This window comes from Mastigoproctus giganteus, chromosome 12, assembly GCF_048544385.1.
Source record: "Mastigoproctus giganteus isolate SK-2022 chromosome 12, ASM4854438v1, whole genome shotgun sequence".
Lineage (NCBI taxonomy): Eukaryota > Metazoa > Arthropoda > Arachnida > Uropygi > Thelyphonidae > Mastigoproctus > Mastigoproctus giganteus.
In genome coordinates, this window is record NC_143586.1 from 34,855,948 (window position 1) to 34,883,560 (window position 27,613).

General features: G+C 39.5%; 1 protein-coding gene across 1 annotated transcript in view; it reads left to right on the top strand.

The window, feature by feature from the left end:
- Positions 1–27,613, top strand: part of LOC150076876 (spectrin beta chain-like) — an 800,006-nt gene that overhangs the window by 551,560 nt on the left and 220,833 nt on the right. Inside the window, exon 35 of the mRNA XM_090386889.1 lies at positions 10,329–10,439. Within this exon, the coding sequence (XP_090243015.1) occupies positions 10,329–10,439 (111 nt within the window). The remainder of the gene's footprint in view (positions 1–10,328; positions 10,440–27,613) is intronic.

A 27,613-nucleotide genomic window follows, 5' to 3' on the forward strand; every position in this document is an offset into this window, starting at 1 on the left:
CGGATGATTGAAATGAGAAGGGTTTTTTTTTTTGGCTGATGCTGTATAAGCTTGCTTTCTTGAATCATGTGCCTTAACTAATGCTAATGCTAGCACTTCCTGCAAAAATGCGAAAATCTCTACTCTCGGCCAAATAGTCGCTGATGTTTTCTACCTATGCCCAAACACTTACGCAACCATTTACAATTAACAGAAAAATGTTTAAATGTGTTTAAAAGATTTTAATTGTGTTTTATGACAATGATTAACATTTTAGACCCATATTTCGAAAATACTGTATCAAAATTTAATTAAATAGTTAAGAACAACGTATGCACCAGGCTATTCACCACAGGATTCAGTACTCCTCAGTAGTAGGGGAACTCAGAGGCTGGAGAAGAAGCAGGGTTGGCTGACATTCAGACTTCTGCCTAGAATTCTGGGCCTTCTTCGCTTTAACGACTGTATAGGTGCACTGAGGCATATTCTTCCGGAATAATTCCGTCTCATTGGCATTGAAAACCTGTTCAGGTTTATCCCCTTCTCCTTGAAGAGCTTCTTGAGTTGTGCACGGCAGGCCTTAGCAGCCTTGAGATCAGCTGAAGCAGACTGTCCACAATCTTTACATTACTGAGTGAATAATGCCTCTTGAATTTCTTGAACCAGCCTTTGCTGAACAATGAAAGTGGTTTCTGTGGTGCTGCTGGTACAGGAGGTTAAATCTGTTGTAAAGAACTAGGGCCTTAAAGAAAATCATTCTAATGTTCACGCACAAGTTGTTTTTCTTGTGCTGGTCTTTGATCCCAATGAAAAGTGCATTCTCTCTTTTTAACATATTTTATCACATACATAAGCCACATATTTAGCAGTAAGAGTTCCACCACTTTGCATTGCCCCTCTGATCTCAGTTTCTTGCTTCCTTATGTATTGTACTCATTGATACTAAACATGCAGCCATGGCAGCATATGTGAGCCCTTCTTGACATTTAGATTCTGATCTCGTTCAAAGTCAGCATTTTCTTGGCCCCTTTAGGCTTTTGTCTATCACTAGATGCACTTCATTTACAACCCATGGGTATTCACATAATCACAGTAATATATTAAGAACAAGTAGCCTAACGCAGACACACACAAAGATCACAAGCTTTCTTACTTGGATGTCACTCACTGGGTGAATGCAGCAAACATCAGCCAAATTTTTAGTATGATAAATTTTGCAACCGCAAACACGAATCTGCAAATATGGAGACCTGACTGTAAATCTCATTTTAAGTTTTTTAAAAATTATTTCATTTTATATAATTTCAAGTTATGGGGAAGATGTCTAGACTGGATTGCAGGAAGTTTTATTTTAGCCAGCGAGTTATAAATTACTGAAATAAGTTACCTATATGGGTGGTAGAGGCTGATAGTTTGAGGAAATTCAAAGGACAGCTGAATAATTACCTATGGGAGGTGGGAAACACATAGGTTGTCTATTTCGTTTTCTCTTATTATTTTATTTTTTATTTTGTTTTATTATTATTATTTTTTGACTGGTGCAGCATAAGCCATAGGCTTCCTTGCACCATGTGGCCATGATTAGACCACACTTGGAATACTGTGGTGGGGGTTGCCAAAAACTTTAGCATTAGTAGTGGCATATGATGCAAGAAAGCAAACTTATACAGCTTCAGCCGAAACGCACACAATTTGGATTTTACCTATGCAATTTTTATTTTATTTTATTTACTCTAAAAGATTGTCCAGTTCTTCCTTGATTTTATTTAAGCTAACAACTTCTACAAAGATAGATGGAAGTATTTTCCAGCAATCAACTACTCGCTGGCTAAAGGAAAAATTCTGCACATATGTTCTGCAATTGTCTTTTCCTTAATTTGAATTTATCTACTCTAGTGTGTAATCTAAGCAAGCAGAAGAATTCCATCAGCACTAAGCTTGCTTAAACCATTCAAAACGTTATACATCTCAATCAAATTACCATTCAGTTGCATAGTCTCCAGACACCTACAATTTGCAGAACTTTCTTGATAAGAGCACCCTTTGTTCCCCTCACCACCCTTCCCCTCATTGCCCTTCTTTGTATATGTTCCAGCAGCTCTACATCTTTCCTAAAATGAGGAATCCTGACCTCTGTGCAGTACTGAAGGTGTGGTCTGACCATTGCCAAAGGGATAATCACCTCCTTATCCCTGCTAGCAAAGTTCCTGTATATCATTCACAAGACTCCATGAACTGCTCTGGCAGCCTGTTTGCACTGCTCTGAAAACTTCATATCTGACAGCACAGTTACTGCGAGATCTTTTTTATTCTGCAGTAACCTGATGTAGTACTGCACATGTGTTATTCTGGGGTTACTGCTACTCATATGCAGTACTTTGCATTTGTCAATGTTAAATATCAGTTGCTACCCCTCAGCACATCTCCCAACTTTTACACATCCTGTTGCTGCAGTATACTGCCATTACTTTTCATTAACACACCTACCAACCTTTATATCATCTGCAAACTTGTACATTAAACCTGTTATACCTTCATCAATATTATTGATAAATATAGATAACAACAATGGTCCCAACACTGAATGCTGGGAGACTCTGCTAATAACATTATTCCTCGACAAGCATTGTCCATTGATTACTACTTTCTGTCTTCTCCCACTCAACCACCCTTTTCTCCATAGCAGCAACTTTCCCTTAATGCCATACTGCTCCAATTTGTTCAGCAGCCTTTTATGCGCAACAGTATCAAAAGCTTTCCTGAACTCCAAGTATATGATATCAAAATTATTTTTTGCATCCACTTTCTATGTTACCACATCGTAGTATCCAATCAAATTGGTCAGGCAAGATTTCCTCTTAACAAACCCATGCTGTGTCTGAACAATAACTGCAGCCTTGTCTAGATGATCCTGCATTGCTTCTTTAACCAGTGACTCCATTACTTCCCCTGAAACAGAAGTTAAACTAACAGGTCTGTAATTACTCAAGTCATCTTTATAAATCCTCCTTTGTGAATTGGGGGTTACCTTAAATTAAATTTTTCGGTTTATACTCCGGCATGACAGCCAAGTCAGTAGAGTTTACAATAAATCATAAATACAAATATTTATCGTATTTAGTAGTCACGGGCTTGAACCCCGGTCCACTCAAGGAACGCGTACTATGCACTCTCGCTCCTGACCACTCGGTATGTCAGGCCTATTTGCACCTCTCTAGTCTGTGGGGAATTTTTTCTGAATCCAGGGATGCTCATAATTTGCTTTACTTTCTTCCTTTGCTGCCTCAGTTAATGTTACTGGATAGATCCCACCCACCCAAGGTGCCTTTCTTATGTTTAACTTCAGCAATTTCTCCTTCACTATGCCTCAGTTCTTACAGTCATTTAGCTTCCTATTAGAGTTTGATAAACTTCTGGCCTCCACTTCCCTACAGAATTTCTCATATATTAATGCAGATGCTAAATAATCATTGTTTATCTGAGCAGGACCTCAAGAGTCAACCATCTATATCAGGTGGACCAATCTTATTCATCCTCTTCCTTCTAGAGTTTACATAACTAAAGAAGCCTTTGCTATTTTGCTTTGACAAAGATTTCTTATAATCTGCCTTCACCTGTCCATCCTCTTTTGTGACTTGAATACAGACTAGCTTCTATCTACTATAGGCTTCTGTGTCGCCTGATAATTTATATTCATCCCATGCATTTTTCTTTTCTCCTACGAGTCTCAGTTCATCTGGTATCCATTTAGGCCTAAACTTTGAGCCCACCGGGCTAGCCGGGTGGGTGAAGTACCTGTCTGGCAATCAAAAGGTCGTGGGTTCGAATTCCGCCTCGGGCTTGGATCAGAGTAGTGCAAAAACTTTGGGAGGTGTATTATGGCCACAGAAGCCGATGCGCCAACAACTAACAAACAAAAAAAATATGATTAAAGAGGCCTGTGCGCTCTGGATTCATTATTATCAAAATTACTGTAACTCAGAGTGAAAATGGATACAGAATAGATTGTGACAAGTTTAATAATAGGAAATATACATATATTAGATTAGATACATATAAACAAAAAGCTTTTGGTTGTTTTGTCAACCTTCTTCAGTTAAACTGACAGTTACGAATGGAGCATGAGGACGTGCGTGTACTGCCAGTCTTATACGTGAAGTACATGATTAATTGTTGGATGTTGAAGCCTGTGGCTGTGATGCATGCGGACGTTTCCAGCATTTGTCAATAGTCAGGATTGCTGTTTCGATGATAGGGTGGACTCAACATCCACTGCTCCTGTTGACTGAGGTACTGGAGCATTTGATGTTCAACGACTCCAACCAGACACATCGTCGATAGTGGCGGGATCTATCCACAGTCATGACATCGCGGTGTGGGTCAATGTCGTGGTGAGTTGCCCAAACGTGTTTGGCGATAGCTGAGTGCTGAAGATGTGGCAAACACAATTCACCTAAAATCTGCAGCAATTTTGCACCATGCTCGCCCTGCTTCTTTCAATCTCAACCGCAAACAAATTTCTGCCCTTAAGACATTGAAACAAGACTCATCCATCGTCATCCTACCAGCAGATAAAGGACGTTGAACAGTCGTAATGAATCGCCTAGATTATGAGACAAAAGCCTTGCTGCTCTTGCAGGACACTTCTGTTTACCAACCTTTAACCGTTCCTCCCATCAAAGCTTTGGAACGATGGGAGTCGAAAGTGAACATCCTCGTCAACAGTTGGCTTAAACAGAATCAACACGTAATCACCTCTGTGCCTCTGGCTGCCAGATTCCACAATTCTACGGACTACCGAAGGTTCATAAAGAAGGTACACCGTTAAGACCCATTGTCTCCTGTTGTGGCTCACCAAGTTATGAATTAGCTAAGTTTGTCTCGGGGCTCCTTTCTCCCCTAGTAGGCAAGACCACCAACACCGTCTCCAACATTAGTGAATTCATAGAATGGATCCGAATCATATCCATTTCACAAGATGAAATCATGTCATCATTTGATGTAGTTTCACTTTTCACCTCCATCCCAGTAGAACTTGCCATCACACATGCAAAGCAACTCTTAGATAACAACCAAACCCTTAGCAGCAGAACCAAACTAACACCAGACGATATCTCCACTGGCCTCAGACTGTGCTTAACAGGCGGTGCAATCATGTTCAACGACTCCATTTACCAACAAGTACACGGCACAACCATGGGTTCCCCGGTTAGTTCGGTCACGGCAAACATCACGATGGAGGAATTAGAGGGTCGTGCATTTACGAATGTACCAGATCCCATTACCTTTTGGTGTCGCTTACGTGGACGATGTGTTCGTGGTTATTCCCAGAAATTGAGGTGACTGAATCTTAGACCACCTCAATTCTCTGTCGCCTTTCATAAAATTCACCATCGAGCTAGAATCGGACAACACCATACCATACCATACTTAGACACCCTTTTCCAGCGCGAGGGCACATGCTTGAAGACAACTGTCTATCGTAAACCAATGTGTGCTGGCCAATTTACCAACTTCCGGTCAGCACACGCGCATAGCCATCTTCTTGCCACTGCACGAACCATGCTAACTCGACCCATTCTAGCTGTGTAAATGAGAGGCACACCGAAATTGCTAAAGTCAAGGCGGATCTTACGAGGTGTGGCTATCCCATCAATACCCTTAACAGGTATGACCTACAGACACATGGCCACGTAGTGACCAACAAAATCATCCAAGGTAATGACTCAACTGCAAGTGCCTTTATCCCATACTACCCAAACCTATCACAACAGGTTTGTAGAGTCTTAAAATCAGATGGGATAAAATGCATACAACTCCCAGGCAGAAAGTTATGATCCCTCATCTCTAAAGTAAAAATACCAGTCCCCACCTTACTACAAAGTGGATTGGTCTACTGCATCTCTTGCCATGACTGCACCAGTTGCTACATCGGGGAAACTGGGAGACGGCTCGAAAAACGCTCTTTCTGAACACGAAAGAGCAATCCGCTTAGTGGAAGTGGAGCACTCAGCTATTGCTGAACACGTTTGGGCAACCCACCACGACATTGACCCACCCCACAATGTCGTGATTGTTGATAGGTCCCGCCACTATTGACGACGCGCCTGGTTGGAGTCGTTGAACATCAAATGCTGCAGTACCTCAGTCAACAGGAGCAGTGGATGTAGAGTCCACCCTATCGTCGAAACGGTAATCCTGACTATTGACAAATGCTGGCAATGTCCGCATGCATCACAGCCACAGGCTTCAACATCCAACAATTAATCACGCACTTCACGTACAAGATTGGCAGTACACGCACGCCCTCATGCTCCATTCTTAACTGTCAGCTTAACTGAGGAAGGTTGACAAAACAACTGAAAGCGTTTTGTTTGTATGTATCCAATCTAATATATGTATATTTCCTATTATTAAACTTGTTACAATCTATTTTGTATCCATTTTCGCTCTGAGTTATAGTAATTTTGACAAAAAAAAAAAAAAAAAAGCCTAAACTTTGAACAGCATTTCTTAGTTAATATGAAAAGCCTAGTAGCTTCCAAGATTAATTCCTTGAATGATTTCCATTTAGAATTTGCTTTTGGTAATAGGCCCCAGTGTATAGAATTTAAAAATTGTCTGAGACCACCATAATCACTTTTATGAAAGCGAAATCTCTACCTTTACTCTTTATGGTAGTTACATCTTTAAGTAAATCCCATATCAATACACTATGATTTCTGTCACCTAATGATTCTTTAATCTGTAGATTCTTAATCATGGCTGATAATCCTATCAAGAGTATTACTCCATGCTGCTGTAGCAAACAGTCATCCAGGAAATCCACGAAAGTCTTGCTGGTGTACAAGTGACCAATCAACAAGTTCCAGTCAATATCTGGAAAGTTAAAATCCCCCATTATAAGACATTCTGATTTACTGGCCCACTCTATTTCTCTTTATAGTTATTCATTGTATTCATCAGAGTAATTAGGCCTATAACACACTCCTACACTCAAATTCTCCATATTCAAATATTGCATTCCTTAAATTCATGTGACACTAATATCCCAACAATATCCACATTTGATGTCTTGACCTGCACTTAAAATTCATCAAATTTGTTTACTATACTCCTAGCATTGGTATACTGCACTTGTTCTTACTCTTAGTTACCCGAACGCAGCCCATGTATTTACTTGATTCATGATGACTCCTAGAAATTCTCAGATCACCTTTCTTTCCAGGCTGTTGCTCATTCCAGTAGAAGCAGTGCAAGAATCACTTTCACCTCTGCCTGCAGCCATTGTTAGCATATTAGTCTGTAACCCCCCCCCACCCGGCTATCAGTTTTCATACCCACCTGACACTGCCTCGATAGCATCAGCAAATATTTTTCCTACCCCCCTTTCTATTTAAGTGTATCCCATCCCTGTAGAAACCTCCTCTCTTGTTAACAAGCCCAAACCACGCTGAGAAAAATTCTACCCAATGAGTGTTGCACAGTCTTTCCAGGGCCAAATTGATTGACACGGCTCTCATCATACTCCCCCCATCACATCTGGGCAGAATTGCAGACACTTTCAAATTTAACCCTAACTCTCAACTTTTTTTTTTTCAACATTGACCTTTACTTGTTAAGTAAATCTGCAGATCTCCTACTCTTAATATCATTAATGCCAATGTATACAACAATATCATGTGTTTTGTGCCCCCTAAAAGATGATACCTGCTCTACAACATCAGCTTTTAACCCGTGGCAGGCATACCCTCCCACGTATCCTTTTTGCATAATATATTTCCCCTTTCTGTAACAATAGAGTCACCAACAACTAGCTCCTGTGGGATCAGTGCATTCTGCCTTGGGGATTGCTGGTGTGTTACGATGATCAAGTGCAAGCTCTGGTGTTGATGCACGCAGTTGAGAGCTTGATGGGCCTGCCAATTTAAATCTTTTGAGGGTATCCATCTTGTTCTTCAAGCTTTCATAAAGGCTCAGAATGCTGAGTTTGTGTCTAACATCCTCACACTCCTTACATCGAGCACATACAAAGACATCCTTCTTGGTAATATCATGTCCCATTTCTGATAGCTCCACAAACATTAAACAAGCAGTACATTGTAATTATTCAAAATTTAATAATTATTGTAAATATATAATTCATTCTACTGTATGAATGAAATGTAAATATTGTTTATAGACATGTATTTTATTACATATTTATTATATTTACCCCCTTATTGTATTTTTATATATATACAGGGTGTCTCAAAAATACATGGCATAACTTCAGGAATGAATTCCTCATATGTAGACAATAAAAATATTTTATATCAACATAGTTCCGGAAATGCTTGGTTTTCGAGTTTTGAAGGTCTGTCTATGACACTTAACTGTTCACATCACCTTATAGAAATTGTTCAAAATGTCCACCTTTGCCTGAATACAGGCCTCACGTCAACGTCTCATGGACTCGCGAAGACGATGTCAAATTCCTGGCATGTTTCGTATTGTCTCACAACCTGCCACAATTCGATTGCGGAGAGTTTCGACATCAGCTACTGGAGTTGAATACACCAATGACTTTAAATGGCTCCACAAGAAGAAATCTAGTGGGTTTAAATCAGGTGAATGTGGCCAGGCAATTGGTCCACCCCTCTACTTCATGAGCCATAGCTCTTGGTCATCCTCTGTCAGCAGCACAAGGTGTAAAGGTCCCATGTTCACAAAGGCAGCAGTGGGCACCCGCAAACGTTTTCCTCTCTCTGGACATCTTCATTCTGGGAACCTTTCGTGGTACAAACAACGAGCCTTCAGAGCATTGCCTTCTGCCAAACCATACATAAAGTGCATATCCGCTTGCTTCTGATTTGAGTACATGGAATGGAAAACCACCAGATTCTGTCAGTACCTTGTGATGAAGGAAATCACCTGCGGGAGATAAGACATTCTGGTTAATAACTCGGGAACCAGGTATTTCCGGAACTATGTTGATATAAACTATTTTTATTGTCTACATATGAGGAACTCATTCCTGAAGTTATGCCGTGTATTTTTGAGACACCCTGTATATATATATATATATTTTTTTTTTTTTTTTTTTTTAATTTATAAATAATCTTTGGGTAGCAATAAATTTTAGTGGATGAAATTAGTGCAGATGAACTTTAGTCCTGGTGGCACCTTTTAGGGAAGTGCCTAACATGCCCATACATCTTTTTGTCATAAGTGTACCCTGATTATCTTCTGCAAACTTAAGACGTTAAGCCTGCTATGCTTTTATCAATATCATTAATAAATGTAGAAACAGCAATGGGCCTGGCACTGACCCTGGGCAACTCCACTAATAAGATTAGTCTAGGAAGAGCAGTTCCCATTGATAACCACTCTGTCTTCTCCTGCTCAACCATCATCCTATCCATAGCAAGAAATTTACATTAATGCCGCACCCTCCAATGTGCAATCATATCAAAAGCATTTCTGAAATCTAATGTAGGGTGTCAAAATTATTCTTTGCTTCCAGTTCCTTTGTTATTGCATTGTAGTATCTGATCAGATTGGTCATTCAGGATCACCACTTAACAAATCTCTGTGTTGACTGCAGTGTAACTGCATTGCTGTCAAGATAGTCCTGGATTACTTCTTTAACCAGCGATTCCATTGTTTTCTCTGGAACAGAAGTCAAGATAACAGTAATAACTCATGTCACCCTTCAAATTGGAGATATATTTGCACATTTTGATTCCATAAGGATCCCCCCCCATCCAAGGATGCTCTCATAATTATGACTAGAGGTTTGCTTACTTCTTTTGCTGCCTCCATTAATATAATTGGTTGGGATAGATGGAGTCTATCCATTCTTCAACAATTTCTCTTCACTTTCCTCTCAGTTATCACAAACTTCTAAATTTAGCTCCAATTTGATACACTTCTGGCATTCCTAAAAAATTTCTGATGTGGGAACAGAATACCTATTCAGTTTTCCAGCATAGGATCATCAACAGCTAAACCATTCATATCTAGTGGATCAATGTGATTCACCCCTTCTTTCTCTTTTCTTAACAAGTATTCTCAATCATTTAAAGTAAAAAAAGAAAGAAAAGGTAATATTCGTGGTGAAACAGTAATTTATAGTGTATAAAAATGTATAATAGTTTCTTAGCTGATACGTATGTTCTCGCGAGTCAATATTCAGTTTAGTCAATAGTTCTGTTATGATGTCCAGGCTATGATACTTACTATCAATAAGTAACATTCCATATAACATTGATAATATAAAAATATTGTTTTTATAAAAGTCTTTTTTATTCATAATATGAAATAATCTAATTTGTGTTTATGACTTATAATTTTTTATTTGTGTACAGGAAAAACAAAACTCTATGTCAGATGAACTAGGGAGAGATGCCCTTAGTGTATCTAATCTGCAGAGGAAACATGCAAATTATGAAAATGACCTTCAGACTCTAGGAACTGCAGTAAGTGTGTATTTATATATATGTATATATAATACGAACACACCTATATAATATACATATATAATATACTTTTAAAGAAGGAAACTTCTAAATATCAGCCATAAAGTACATATCAAACCATCCCCATGAAGCTCTGAGTGATAGAAAACACATTGTGTCACAATAATTAATTAGAATTTAACTGAAAATGAAAGAATTGATCATGGTGATGATATAAATTAAAATCTCAGCAATGAAATAAATTAACCCCTTCCCGGAACATTTTTTACTGAAAATATGCCATAACGGATCGATTTTTTTTATTTTTTTATTTTTTATTTTACAGATTAAAAGTATGCATCATGCGAATACTCATTGTATAGTTTTTTGTGTTATTTATTAATTTTTTTGTAGAAAATACATGGGAGTAATTAACCCACTTGGGCTATCCCGAGTTATATCATGTATGCCAAAAAGTGTGCAAATTATACAATTTTTTTTAATAAATTAGCCCCTGAGCTAAAAGAAAGGCACAGAAAAATTCTTCATTACTCATTATATAAATAAATTTCAAAAATCAAGTGGAACACACAAGCAATAACCTCCCGTCACAAGCAGTAATCACGAACTATCTACATTCTAACACACAGCCACTACAAGTGGACAGGCAAGGTAAGCGGTTCACGAGGGTGCCAAAATATTTTTCAATATTGTTTTTGTGAATTATTTTCGTAGGTTCAGTATTCTGCATTTTAGGACGACAAATTATATTTTGCTTACTGGCGTCACAGGAACGCGTGCTACTGTTCTGACATTGCTGTAAATTATAAGTAAAACAAAAGCCAGTCATTTGCTGCCAGGCATAAGAAAATTCTGAGAAAACTCTGGATTTACCTGCGTAATGCAAAATTAACCAGAGAAAATACGTTTCAGTCCTAAATTTGAAGGTATTATTGTTTGCTTCTGGTATTATTGTTCCCGAGATATTTTGTGTAGTTCCAAATAACATTTAAAACTAAAAATGAGATATTTCGGGATAATCCATGAAGGGGTTAAAACTATTTTACGAGACTTTTCCTTCCTTAAACGGACTAGAATTTTTGACTGACCGTCTTGATTGCAGGCAAGGTAAGCAGTTCAAAAGGGTGCCAAATGACGCAGAGTGTGTGTGTGTCAAGATATTAATAGGAGATTATTTGTCCTGGCGTATGCCTATCAATGACCATGAATCTGAAATGAGGTAGGGATGCCAAACATTGCTAGAATTTTTGTGAAGCTTCATTTCTGCCTCTAGAGCCGACAAGCTCTTGGCCAGAGATAGATACTGAACATAGCACGTCACAACCCAAGAGGTTTAAAATCAACTCCTCAGTGACAGTTTGCTGCATTTCTCATAATTCACTCTCTTACAGATCAGCCTCTCAGTAAGCTCTCTCTCCATTCATTATCCAGAAACACCTGGAAAGTCTAGCAGGATCTTCTAAGACGGTCAAGAGACTGCAACCAAGGGACCTGCTAGTGGAAATAATAAATCACAGACATTTTGAGAAACTGCTAAAACTTACAAACTTTGCTGGAATTCCAGTAAAAGTTTCTCTTCATGCAACCCTGAATACCTCTAAGGGTGTTATATCCAGCTGGGATCTATTGAATGTTTCGGAGGAGGAGATAAGGCAAGAGCTTCAGGAGCAAAATGTAATTGCAGTGAAAAGAATCATGACTAAAAGGGACAACACACTCAGAAACACCTACAAGGAATATCCTCACTTTTAATACCCCAAATCTACCTTCGTCTGTAAAAGCAGGTTATCTTCTTTGTTGCATTCAACCCTACATTCCTAATCCCTTGAGATGTTACAAGTGTCAAAACTATGACCACTCTCAAATGGCATTCAGAGGAAATCCAGTTTGTCCCAACTGTGGGTCCTCCAATCACACTCAAAGTGATGTTCGGCAACAGAAATGACCTGCCCTAACTGTGAAGGCAACTATCCTGCTTATTCAAGGACATGTGGCAGATTAAAAAACTGTAAAGAAAATTATGAAATATAAGATCAAAAATAAAGTAAATTTTCAGGAAGCAGGGAAATTTATTGCTCCCAGTATGACTAAATGTACAGACACCAGTATTGTGCAAAAGTATCAATCAGTGGCCACCCAAACCGAAGTTACAGTCCCTTTAAACACTTCAATCTCTGACTGGGCTCGGACTGTTCTCAGTCAGAGCAACAGTCCAATATCCCTAAGCAGTCGAACCAGGCAAACAATACTGCACTTAAGTGCCAGCTAGATCTCCTCATCCTCCCCCAGTGGTTGCTTCTACATCAAATAACTGAAGCTCAAATTTAAAAAAGAATATCCAAGAAACATCTGTGGATACAATTGACTCATCCAAATAGGAAGAATCGATCTTAGAAATATACATGGAAGAAGTTGTGGACACCAGGCTGCCATTCTTCTCAAAAAAAAAAACAAACCAAAGCCTGAATGGTACATGCAGTTACATGTTTAAATGCATGTACCATTCAGTTACCTGAATGGTACATGCATTTAAAAAAAAACAGTCAGATACAGCTTCTTCTACTAAACACCAGTAATGCCTTATATTCTACAATGGAACTGTAGAGGATTTCGTAGCAACCTTAATGATATTGAAGTTTTAATTAACTGCTACTCTCCAGTTGGATTCTGTCTACAGGAAACTTATCTAACTTCTCAAATTTCTACCAACATAAAAAAAACTATGCCATCTATCGACAAGATCATAATACTTCAAATTCTGCCTGTGGGAGCGTGGCCATCTTGGTCAGCTGAAAGATCCCGACCAAGCAGATTGTTTTGCAAACTGAAATGGAAGTTGTTGCCATATGTTTGATAACCCAGATTGCATTAACATTAGTATCGGTCTATCTCCCACCAAGTCATACCTTCTCTTACCAAGACTTGAAAACCTGTTAAAACAGTTACCTTCCCCTGTCTGTCTCTTGGGGGGATTTCAATGGCCACCACCCCTTATGGGGATCGACTACATTAAATAGACATGGCCGACTAATTGAAACCTTTCTGGATAAGCAAAACCTTACTGTTCTTAATACTGGTGCACCCACTCATATGCAATTACCAATTGGGCACCTCCGTAGCCAGGTGGGCAGGAGCAGCAGTGCGTAGCACACACTTCCTGATTAGACCAGGGTTCGAGCCCATGACCACCAAATATGGAGGATGCAGAAAGGTCAAGGAATGACCACTGCATATCCCCTGAGCAATATGGCCTTAGTTGCTAATGCTCCTGAAAACCGGCCCCGAGTGCCAAGCGAGTGATCATAGCGATATTTCCAAAGTGATTTGAAAGCGTCTTTTCTCTAAGTGATAGATTGTAGAGATTGTTAAAACCTTCTTTATTTCAAGTTATTTAATTTTGGCTTTTTCTAAATAAAGAACTAAGCTTAGTATCAAGGAAGGAAATACACCTTTCTTTTTTATATATATATATATAACCCATTTCTCTAACAAACTAACCACTAATCTCGTATCGCTTGGTCACTGGTGGCACCGCTCCTGCCTCCACGTGGCGGGGCTGGTAGTCTGAGTATTAATATAATACTCAGGGCGAAAAGGAGCAATTATGGATCCATTAATATCACCGACTGTAGAGCCTACGTGCTCGCATGAACTTGAGTCATCTCAAGCAAAAAGAATCAAAAAAGATGATTCTTCACATGACCTACCTGCTTTTCTAATTGTACACTCGTTATCAACGAAACCTCTTAGTAGCTTATCGCCATTTCTTGTGCAGAAAAGCATAGAGGCTGTAGCAGGTACTCCCAAAATTGTCAAACGCCTTCGCTCAGGAAATCTTCTTATAGAGACTTCCAATCCCAGTCATTCTAGACAACTCCTGAAGCAAACGACCTTCGGAGGCCTTCCCATTTCGGTAACCCCTCACAGAACTTTAAACACCTCAAAGGGAGTCATCTCGGAATGGGACCTCCTTAATGTTTCTGAGGAAGAAATTGCCGAAGAACTTAAAGCACAACATGTTGTCGGAGCTAAGAGAATTATGACCAAACAAGATGGTGTCCTTACACCCACAAGAAATGTTATCCTTACCTTCAGCAGTCCGAATCTCCCAGAATCAGTAAAAGCTGGCTACCTTTCCTGTAAGATCCGACCCTATATACCAAATCCACTTAGATGCTTTAAATGCCAGAAGTATGGCCATTCTCAAACAGCATGCCAAGGTAAAGCGGCCCCGGGTGCCAAGCGATTGTGACTGAGCGAATTCTTTGTGCTTAAAGAGTGATTTTCCAAAAGTGATATTATAGTTCTTTTACGTTCCTCTCCTTAAAATAACTTATTTTTTCAGTAGCAGCTCTTGTTAAAAAAGTACTTTACAGAGCCGGAAAGGAAAGTCACCTTTCTTTACTTCTTATATATTTATTACTAACCCCTACTACTTCTCGCTTGGTCACACCAGGCACTGCTCCTGCCTCCCCGTGGCGGGGCCGGAAATCTTGGCAGAACAGTTAATCTGCCAAGGGCCAAAAGGAGCAATTATGGAACACAATATGTTTCCTCCACTAGAGCCGACAAGTTCTCGGCCAGACATAGAAAATGAACATGACATGTCTCAACCGAAGAGGTTTAAGACCAACTCTTCAAACATAGATTTTCCTGCATTTCTCATAATGCATTCACTTACGGATCAGCCTCTCACCAAATTGTCTCCGTTTCTTATTCAGAAACATCTCGAAAGTCTTGCAGGATCTCCTAAAACAGTCAAGCGACTGCAATCAGGAGACCTACTAATAGAAACAATCAGCAGGAAACATTCGGAGCATCTACTAAAAATTACAAATTTTGCTGGAATTTCAGTAAAAGTTTCTCCCCATGGTACCCTAAACACCTCTAAGAGTGTTATATCCAGCTGGGACCTACTGAATGTGTCGGAGGAGGAGATATGTCAAGAACTTCAGGAGCAAAATGTAATTGCAGTAAAAAGAATCATGATTAAAAAGGACAACACACTGGCACCTACTAGGAATATTATACTCACTTTTAATACTCCAAACCTACCTTCTTCCATAAAAGCAGGTTATCTTCTTTGCCGCATTAGACCCTACATCCCTAATCCATTGAGATGCTATAAGTGCCAAAAGTATGGCCACTCTCAAACGGCATGTAGAGGAAACTCAGTCTGTCCCAAATGTGGGTCCACCGATCATACTCAAAATGACTGTTCAGCAACAGAAATGAGCTGTCCTAACTGTAAAGGCAACCATCCCGCCTATTCTAAGACATGCGACAGGTGGAAAACCGAAAAGAAAATTGTGAAGTATAAAATCGAAAATAAAGTAAGCTTTCAAGAAGCGAGAAAATTAATTGCTCCCAGTATTACAAAACGTACATATGCCAGTGTCGCACAAAAATATCAATCAGTGGCCACCCAGACTGATGTTACAGTCCCCACAAACAACTCAATCTCTGACTGGGCACGAACTGTTCTCTCACAGCAACAGTCCAATATCCCGAAACAGTTGAACCAGGCAAGCAATACTGCTCTTACAGTACCAGCGAAATCTCCTTCTCCTACTCCTCCAACCAATGCTGCTGCTCCATCAAATAATCGAGGTTCAAACATCAAAAAGAATATTCAAGACACATCCATGGATACAATTGACTCGTCCAGACAGGAAGACCCAGTCTTAGAAATACATGTGGAAGAAGAAGATATGGACATCGGTCGGCCATTCTTCAAAAAAGACAAACCGAAACCTGAACGCCATAAAACAGTCACATCAAAAAAACAGTCAGATACAGCTTCTTTTACTAAACACCAATAATGCCTTATATTCTTCAATGGAATTGTAGAGGATTTCGTTGCAATTTTAATGATATTCAAGACCTAATTAATCGCTACAATCCAGTTGGTTTCTGTATACAAGAAACCTATTTAACTTCCCAAATTTCTGCCAGCACAAAGAACTACTCTATCTACCGACAAGATCGTAATACTTCCACTTCCGCTCGTGGGGGTGTGGCCATCTTGGTCAACGCAAAAATCCCATCTAAGCAAATTGTTTTGAAAACTGAAATTGAAGTCATTGCTGTGCGTTTGGTAACCGAAATTGAGTTAACATTAGTATCAATTTATCTTCCACCAAGTCATACCTTCTCTTACCAAGACCTTGAAAACCTGCTAATACAGCTACCTTCCCCTATCTGTCTCCTGGGGGATTTCAATGGCCACCACCCCTTATGGGGATCTACTAAACTAGACAGTCATGGCCGACTGATTGAAACCTTCGTAGATAAGCAAAACCTTACCATTCTTAATACCGGTGCACCTACTCACATACAATTACCAGCTGGACAAACTTCTGCAATCGATCTCTCGATATGCTCCCCTATTCTGTATCCAATCATGGAATGGTCAGTTATGGACGATCCCATGGGCAGTGATCATTTTCCGATTATTTGTGATTTGCTCACTGCGCCACCGCCAGTAGCCAAACCCTGCAAGAAATGGAAGTTCTCTCGAGCCAACTGGGCCAAATTTCAGTCAGCTGTCAATCTGGATGAGAAATTTATAAGAACACAGTCGATAGATGAAGCCACTGATTATATTACTTCAAAACTACTATCTGCAGCTAACTGTTCAATTCCACTGTCGAATACCCAGTTCCGACGGCACATTAACTATTGGTGGAATGAAGAATGCACCAAAGCAAAGAAGTTAAAAAATAAAGCACGGAATTTATTTCGGAAATCCCCAACCACAGCTAACCTTATCAACTACAAAAAATTAAGGGCAAAAGCTCGTCTCATTCAGAGGCAAGCCAAGAAGAATTCTTGGATCCGGTTTACATCTACCATAAATAGAAACACTAACTCCAGGTTAATATGGAAGAAAATTAGGCAGATTTCTGGCAAATTTCCAACCACCCCTTCGCCAATTCTTTCGTTTAATGGGCAAGAACTGTCTGCTCCTGAAGACATAGCAAATGCCTTGGCTAAAACTTTTGCCGAAGTTTCTGCGGCATCAAATTATTCTCCGGATTTCCAGAAAATAAAGACCACAACTGAACAACGTGCCATCAACTTTCGAACATCAGTTTCCCTTCCGTATAACCAGCCTCTTCAATATTCTGAACTTTTACACGCCATTAAAACAACACGCAACAGTGCCGCTGGGCCAGATGGAATATTTTATATCATGTTACAAAACCTTGGTGACAAAAACTTAGAAATACTGCTGATCTATTATAACCGAATATTTCTAGAAAACATTTATCCCAACTCTTGGCATCATGCAGCAGTTCTTGCCTTTTTGAAACCCGGTAAAGATCCTACCAGTCCGTACAGTTACAGGCCAATTTCCCTCTCCAGTTGCCTTGGTAAACTACTTGAAAAAATTATCCATAATCGACTTGTTTGGATCATCGAAACAGAACACCTAATGAGTAATCACCAACATGGGTTTCGTAAGAACAGGTCCTCCTTAGATCTCATGATCAAAGCTGAGTCTGCAATTCGTAATGCCTTTGTAAAAAATGAACATCTTGTTATGGTTTCCATAGACATTGAGAAGGCATTTGATACTACCTGGCGTCATGGCATTCTCAGTGACCTTTATGCTCTTGGTTTACGAGGCAACCTGCCCATATTCATTAGGAACTTTCTTCAGAATCGTTCATTCCAAGTTCGATATCACAACTCACTTTCTGCGATATTTTCACAGGAAGAAGGAGTGCCACAAGGGTCTGTACTGAGTGCAACCCTTTTCGCCCTTAGAATCGATTCCATCACAAAAGAACTTCCAAATGCTGTTCAGACCTACCTTTATGCTGATGATCTTTCTATTTCTTGCCATTCCCAGAACATGAGATCCATCGAACGGCAACTGCAGATATCCCTGAATAAAGTCCAAAGGTGGGCAAGGTTAAATGGCTATCGTCTATCACAGCAGAAGACTGTTGCCATCCATTTTTGTAATCAACGAAAAATGCATACAGACCCTGAACTTCATATATCAAACTTTACCATTCCAGTAACTAACAACATCAGATTCCTAGGATTAATCCTTGACAGGAAACTAAATTTCCTTGAGCACATTAAATTTGTACGTACTTCCTGTCTCAAAAAACTAAACATACTAAGAGCTTTATCTGCCTTGTCTTGGGGAGCAGATCGTACATCTTTGTTGCTCTTATATAGATCACTGATTAGATCCCGATTGGATTATGGTGCCCCACTCTATGATTCTGCTCGTAAGAGTATACTACGATGGCTAGATCCTATACAGCATAGTGCTTTGCGGATTGCACTTGGGGCGTTCAGGACCTCTCCTATTCATAGTTTATATATTGAAGCTAATGAGCCACCTCTTTACCTCCGCAGAAAAACGCTGCTTCTTAAGTATGCAGCCCGAATACAAAGTTGCTGGCAGCATCCTGTTGAGCCATACCTCTTTAATCCACCACTGCAAAATCTCTATAGAAACAAACCCACTAAAATAAGACCAGCAGGATTACGCCTAATTGAAATAACACAGAGTTGGAATGTTCCAATTTTCAACAGGCAACAGGTAATGAATTACTCTCAACCACCTTGGAGTCCGCCTCTACAATTAACCTGCGATACTTTTCTTCACGAGTGGGGAAAGAATCGCCTACCAATAATCAATGTGAAACAACTCCATGCAAGCCATATTCAAAAATATGCCGATTTTTTACCGATCTATACTGATGGCTCCAAATCACATTCAGCGGTAGGAGCAGCGGCAGTTTTTCCTACTTCAATCATTTCGGCTGCTCTTCCAGCTCAGTATAGCAGCTTCTCAGCAGAACTCCATGCAATCAAATTAGCCTTAGAAAATCTGATTCACTACCCATCTGTAAAATACATAGTATACACGGACTCGCTCAGCTCAATTACAGCAATGCAAAATTCCTCCTACACGGTTCACCCTGTGTTAGATCAAATCAGAAGTCTCCTACTGCAAATACAAGAACGTCATCAATCAGTGACCTTTTGCTGGATCCCAGCACATTCGGGGATAAAGGGGAACGAACTCGCTGACAAAACTGCTAAAAATCCATCAACTTTTGATTTAACCTCCGTCCATGTTCCAGCCTCTGACTACAGTTGCATCATACAAACAGCATGTCTCGCACAGTGGAAAGATCTATGGCAATCCCAAACCAATAATAAACTCTATCAGTTGAAACAACACCCAAAGCTTTGGCACACTAGCACCAAAACAGTGCGAAGAGAAGATGTAGTACTTGCAAGGGCACGAATAGGACATACATATCTCACTCACCTCCATCTACTCACAGGAGAGGATCCTCCTCAGTGCCCACACTGTTTAACTCAATTATCAGTGAAACATATTCTAATTGACTGCCCACAGTATCAACAAGAAAGAACATCTGTCCTGTCTTCCCTGAGAAATCTGCGAGTACCAATGACACTAAATCATATTATTGGCGAGGAAGCAAATATCAATGAATTTTTCTCTTTCCTGAAAAAAATTGGACTATATCGTAAATTCTGAAAGATCATTGTAACAAAAATCATCAAGTTATTACAACAAAAATTTGTTTTTAACAGTTTCCTATGAATAGGCGCATTATAGCCCCAGCAGCTTATGCGCCGTTAAACCTCCATAACACACACACACACACACACACGCCAAGGTAAAGCAATCTGTCCCCTGTGTGGCTCATCAGACCATTCCCAAACTGAATGTACAGCTGCAACGCCAAAGTGTCCCAATTGCCAGGGTACTCACCCCGCATATTCTAGAACTTGCGAATTATGGAAAACGGGAAAGAAAATAATGAAGTACAAGGTAGAGAAAAATGTATCTTACCGAGAGGCACGTAAACAGATATTAAATGTGATGCCTGCCAAAACATACTCCAATGCAGTCAAAAACACTAAAGAATTTTCTACACAGACTTATATTACTATTCCTCCTAAATTATCTCTGATTCAATGGGCTAGATCCATCCTTGCGGAGGGTGAGACACTAACAGCAACAAAGACAAAGAGTCCATCAAATTCTACTAATACAAAGCCATCCAAGCCACAACAAGACATTCCAAACTCAGGTACATTATTAAAAGAGAAAGATGTTCATCGTACACAAAACAAACCAACTGAACGAACCATGGAAATCGATGAGAAATTAGACAATGATGATGCTGTTCTCATGCTTCATGCTGATGATGAGATGGATATCACTCGCCCAGTGTTTTCAAAACGAGAGAAATATAAACAGGATCGAGGGAAAAACAAACGATCAGACCAATCCATCTAACCTAAACCCAAGTAATGCAGAAAATTATTCAATGGAATTGTAGAGGACTAAGAAGCAATCTTGATGAATTAAAATACCTAATGCACCAGCATGATCCTGCATGTATTTGTCTACAGGAAACTTATTTATCATCAAATTATAGCCCACACTTCTCACGGTATACACTATATAGACGTGACAGATGTTCTGATTCTCCAGCAAGAGGAGGAGTAGCAATATTAGTTCGTAGTAATGTACCATCGAAACCCGTTCAGCTTTCCACTAATCTAGAAGCAATAGCCGTTCGTATTGTTCTTGGGATTAATCTCACTCTTGTCTCCATTTATATTCCACCAAACGTTTCATGTTCCATTGCAGAACTTGATAATTTACATAATCAACTACCCCAACCTGTATGCTTTCTGGGTGATCTAAATGCTCATCATCCTTTGTGGGGTTCCCCGAACATGGATCGTAGAGGGAGGATGATCGAAACTCTACTTGATAACCATCACTTAACACTACTGAATACCGGTGTGCATACTTATATCCACTTGCCTACAGGTTCTAGCTCTGCTCTGGATCTGTCCATATGTTCCTCGTCCATTTATCCTAGCTTTGATTGGACAGTATTAACTGACCTTCACAACAGCGATCACTTTCCTATAATTTGTGAAATACAGACGGATACAAACTATACATCTAACCAAAAAATTACGTGGAATTTTCACAGAGCTAACTGGGAAAAGTTTTCGAAAACAGTGCAATTTGATAACCATTTGATTCTTTCTGCATCTATTAATAATGCCACTAAACATATAGTAGAACAATTACTTGGAGCTGCTACCAGCGCAATACCGAAAGTTAACCTTACGAAACAAAGGTATAATAATTGGTGGACAAGGGACTGCTATCTTGCCAAAAGGAAACAAAACAAAGCTTGGAACACCTTTCGCCGAAATGCTACAATGGAGAACCTTATAAACTATAAACGGCTGAAAGCTGAAGCACGCCGAATTCGTCGAAAAGCTAAACAGGATGCGTGGATTCGATTCAGCTCTACCATCTGCAGAAACACTGACCCCAGAATAATTTGGAGAAAGATCCGTATCCTCAGTGGAAAGTGTCAACAAACCAAAGCCCCAATCTTGTCCTGGAAAGGAATAAATATTTCTTCTCCAACTGATATTGCAGAGGCTTTAGCACAAACATTTGCAGTCACTTCTTCATCTCAATCTTATGAAGACTCATTTAGACGCAAAAAAATTTCCATGGAAAAATATAAAATTAACTTTGTTACAAAACAATCTCATTCTTATAACCTTCCGTTCACTATGAATGAACTCAACGAAGCTCTCCAGAATTCTAGAAATAGTTCTGCTGGACCAGATGGCATTTTCTATATAATGCTTTGCCACCTCAACTCAAACTCAAAATCTATACTACTGAAATTTTACAATAGAATCTTTGAGGAGAATGTTTACCCTGATACATGGCATCAGTCAGTTGTGGTAGCCATAGCGAAAGCCGGGAAAGATGCTTCCTCTCCCAATAGTTATCGTCCTATATCTTTGACCAGCTGTTTAGGAAAGATAATGGAAAAGATGGTACACAAGAGACTTGTCTGGATTATTGAAGATCAAGATGCTATATCATGCCATCAATTTGGTTTCTGCCGTAATAGATGTACAACTGATGTCCACGTCAAGGTTGAAGCTCAGATTCGAAATGCTTTTCTTAAAAAACAGCACGTGGTAATGATAACTTTCGATATTACCAAAGCATTCGATACAACCTGGAGATATGGAATCCTCCAAGACTTATACAAACTTGGACTTAGAGGTAACCTGCCTAGATTCATTCAGAATTTTCTTCACCTCAGGACCTTTCAAGTAAGATTCCAGAATGAGCTGTCCAAAATTCACACACAAGAAGAAGGAGTACCTCAGGGATCGATTTTAAGTGCCACACTCTTTGCATTACGTACCAGTAGCATTATAAGAGACATCCCATCCACGGTAGAAGTTTATATGTATGCAGACGATCTTGCTATTTCCTGTCAATCATCGAACATGGCTACCATCGAAAGACAACTACAGATAGCAATAAACAAAATTGAAACTTGGACAGAAAGCAACGGCTATCAATTAACTGAAGGAAAAACAGCAGCAATACACTTCTGTAAATTACGATCACTTCATCCGGAACCTGTATTAAAACTGAAAGGCAGAGAAATACCGATGACAGACTCCATAAGATTATTGGGTCTGAATTTAGACACCAAATTAAATTTTCGTAAACATGTGACCTATCTACGAACTACGTGCCTCCAGAAACTAAACATCCTTCGTGCAGTATCCTCAACATCTTGGGGTGCAGACAGACAGTCATTGCTGAATTTGTATCGTGCTCTAATCCGGTCACGATTAGACTATGGAGCTATAGTATATGCATCAGCTAAAAACAGCATCTTACGGTCTGTGAACACCATTCAACACAGTGCCCTTCGATCAGCACTAGGCGCCTACAGAACCTCGCCTGTACAAAGCTTGTATATAGAAGCACACGACCCTCCGCTTTATCTTAGAAGACAACGCCTACTCTGCCAATACGCTGTCAAAATTAGAAGCTTTCCAACTCACCCCTGTTGGGTATACCTCAACCAACCTTTATGGCCAACACTTTATGAATCCAAGCCTAATGAACCCAGACCTGCTGGGATTCGTCTTCAAGAAGTAATCAAAAAGTGGAAACTCGATCTCAATAAAATTGCGGAAAGTGAAAATATGCCTTTACCTCCATGGAATAGACATCATATAAAATCTGATCTTTATTTCGCTCAGTGGCCAAAAAATACCATTCCACTATGTAATATCCGACAGTTGCATGCCAACTATACTTCGCAACACAGTGGGAAACTCATAATCTATACGGATGGATCTAAGACCCAATCACATGTAGGTGCAGCAGCCGTGTTCCCTTCGCATGTAATTTCAAAATCCCTTCCAGTTGAGTGCAGCATTCTATCTGCAGAACTCTATGCTATACAGCTTGCATTAAGTGAAATATGTCAACAGTCGTCCCTCTCTGTCTTAATATATTCGGATTCACTCAGTGCTATTTCAGCCATACAGGGTAAACAACATTCTCGTCATCCTCTCCTACAAGAAATTGACTTTCTAATCAACCTCTGTCACAAGAAACAATCTGAAATAACTCTTTGCTGGATCCGAGGACACTGCGGAATAGAAGGCAATGAAAAAGCAGACATTGCAGCTAAGTCAGCATTAGAACTGCCAAATAAAACAATGATAGTTCCACACACTGATTTTAGTCCAATCATTATTAGAGAAAGTGAAAATGAATGGGCTCAAATATGGAAAAATGAAATCAACAATAAACTGCAGGAAATAAAACCTAATCCAGAAATATGGAACTCCAGCATCAGAGAGAGTCGCAGGGAAGAAGTAATACTTGCCAGACTGAGAATTGGCCATACTCATCTTACTCATTTTTATCTATTGACAAACAAAAATCCCCCACGCTGTGTCCAATGCCAAGTTCAGCTTTCCGTAAAACACATTCTTTTGGTATGCTCTCGATTCAGAAATTCCAGATTCCTTTGTTTTCAGAGTTCATGCAATAACCATAATCCAGTTACCCTTCAACAGATCTTAGACAATTCTGCGAATATAGATGAATTACTTAATTTTATTCGGCAAATGAGATTCGATAAACAAATCTAATGTTTGATTTCCATCAAAAACTTGGAAAGACACATCTTGGCCATTTATGCCCTTGTGTCTTTAAACCCTTAATCAACAACAACAGCTCCTGAAAACCAAATAACAACAACAATTACCAACTGGAAAAACTTCTGCACTCGATCTGTCAGTATGCTCCCCGATTCTGTTTGCAATCATAGACTGGTGTCTTATAGGCAGACCCTATGGGCAGTGACCATTTTCCGATTATTTGTGATTTGCTCACTGCACAACCACCATTAGCCCAACCCTGCAGGAAATGGAAGTTCTCTCGAGCCAACTGGGTCAATTTTCGGTCAGTTGTCACCCTGGATGAGTAGTTTATACGAACACAGTCGATAGATGAAGCCACAGAGTATATCTCTTCACACTTACTATCTGCAGCTAAATGTTCAATTCCATTGTCGAATCCCCAGTCCCGATGGCACCTTAACTATTGGTGGAATGAAGACTGCACAAAAGCAAAGAAGTTAAAAAATAAAAGCATTGAATTTATTTCATAGATCCCCAACCACAGCTAATCTTATCAACTACAAGAAGCCTTGGCAGAAAAGTCTTCTTGCCAAGGGCGAAAAGGAGCAAAAATGGCAAATACAGACCAAAAGCCGACTGGGCTAGCCAGGTGGGTCAAGGGCCTGCCTGGCAACCCAAAGGTCGCAGGTTCGAATCCCTCCTCGGGCTTGGATCAAAGTACTGCAAAAACCTTGGGAGGTGCACTATGGCCACAGAAGCCGATGCACCAACAACTACCAAAAAAAAAAGACCAAAATGACATGAATAATGACAACCCAAAGAGATTGAAGACAGATCGGATGGAGCAACCCTGCCCATCTTTCTTAATCTTTCACTCTCCCAGTAACCAGCCTATGAGCAAATTGTCTCCCTTTCTTATACATAAACATCTGGAGACTATAGCAGGATCTCCCAAGATGGTGAAGAGACTGCAATCAGGAGACCTACTTATAGAAACAATGAATCTAAGACATTCTGAAAAGGTTCTACAACTAACAAGCTTTGCTGGAATTCCTGTAAAAATATTTCCTCACGCAACCCTAAATTCATCTAAGGGTGTCATATTGATTTGGGATTTAATAACTGTCACCGAGGAAGAAATAACCCAAGAACTGCAGGGACAGAACGTAATTGAAGTGAAAAGAATAATGATTAAAAAAGATAATCAACTGACACCTACAAGAAATATTATTCTCACCTTCAATACGCCAAACTTACCCTCCTCTGTAAAAGCAGGTTATTTATTTTGTCACATTCGCCCACACATTCCCAACCCTTTAAGATGTTATAAATGCCAAAAGTATGGGCATTCTCAAACTGTATGTAGAGGAATTCCTGTCTGCCCCAAATGTCGGTCCTCAGACCATATACAAAATGACTGTATTGCTACAAAAATGACATGTACAAATTGCAAAGGCGGCCATCCTGCATATTCGAAGACATGTGAAAAGTGGAAAACTGAGAAAAAAAATAGTAAAATACAAGGTTGAAAACAAAGTCAGTTACCAAGAAGCAAGAAAACTAGTTGCACCAACTATAAATCAGAATATTACCTATGCAAATGCTGTAAAAAAATATCAAGCAGTCGCCGTTCAAACCAATGTCACAGTCCCTACTAATAAATCATTTTCTGATTGGGCTAGAAATGTCCTCTCTGAGATGCAACCAACTGTACACAAGCAACAATCCAAGACTACAGACCAAGCAAATTATACACCTCTGACAATACCAGCAGTAACTCCTCCACCAGTGATTGCTACCACATTTTGTATTACAAACACAAATACAGTCAGCCCTCGTATAGCATGTGTTTACACTACACGAATTCGATCATACACGATTTATAAATAGGGGAACGATATCTTATATAACACGAACCAAATTCGCTTATGCATGATTCGCTTTTGTGTTTACAAGAAATGGCAGTCGAACGCGGAATCACCCCAACTGAACGCAACACGATAGGAATGAAGAGGAGATTCTGAAAATGTATTTGTTATTTATATCAGTGAAGGGAAAACGCATTTCACCATAATAACATAAAAAGCAACACAATTCCAGCTATTGGTATAATCGCAAATGCAATTAGATTGAGTTTACTACCAGTTTATAACAGATTCCATTCGCAGAAATGCAACTGGAAATTGTTTTATTGTTTTATGGTAGTAACCCCTAGAAATGTGCTTTAGTAAAATGTGAGATGTTAATAGTGTATCTCTGCCTTTATGATGTTGTTTATTCAGTTGCTACACTCGCACAGCTTTGTTTGTGTGTATCAAGCGTGCCTCCTCGTTTTGTAATTGTGCTTTATTCCCTAAAAATGAGTAAAATACTTAAAAGATGTGAAAAGGAAGCATCCTGGTGAAGACACTGCAGATTCAGAGAGAGAAATAAAAGCAATATCGATAAACAGAGGCGGACTGGGTCAAAAATTCTTACCCGGGAAAATTTATAGTGGCCTCATACTATGGTTTATGGCCAAAATCACACTGGCCTCCGGCCCACCGGGGTTTCTCCGGTAAGGCCAGAGGCCTTACCGCGGAAACCCCGGTGTCAATAGAGAAAAAATATATGAAATTGTGAAACGCTTTGAGCGAAATGAAAGACCATGTGATATTGGACGTGCTACAGACCTAAATGAGGCAAAGCCGAGAATTACAAAGAATGCAGAGAAAATAAAAACTTTCATAGCAGGAACAACTCAAAGTGTAATTAAAATCCATTAGATTAAGACACAGGGAATTGGAAGAGATGGAACGCCTGTCATCTGTTTGGATTGAAAATCAAACAAAAAAGTTAGCTTAAGATAGAAGCGAAAGCATTAGCAATATTTTATTACGTAATAGTTGTAATAAAATACTTATGTATTACTTAAAATACTTAAGTAATTAAAATGCTTACCTATTACGTATTTTATTACGATTATTTATTGTTTGGTAATGTTTTGGTTACAAATGTGTGTTGAAACTTGGGTGGTTGGCACCTAGCCCTATTTTTCCCATAGGGCCTGTTGTTTATATTGCGCGATTTTGCATTGCATGAGGGTTTCTAGGAACACAACTATCATGCTATACGAGGACTGAATGTACTGTGAAAAATATTCAGGACACAAT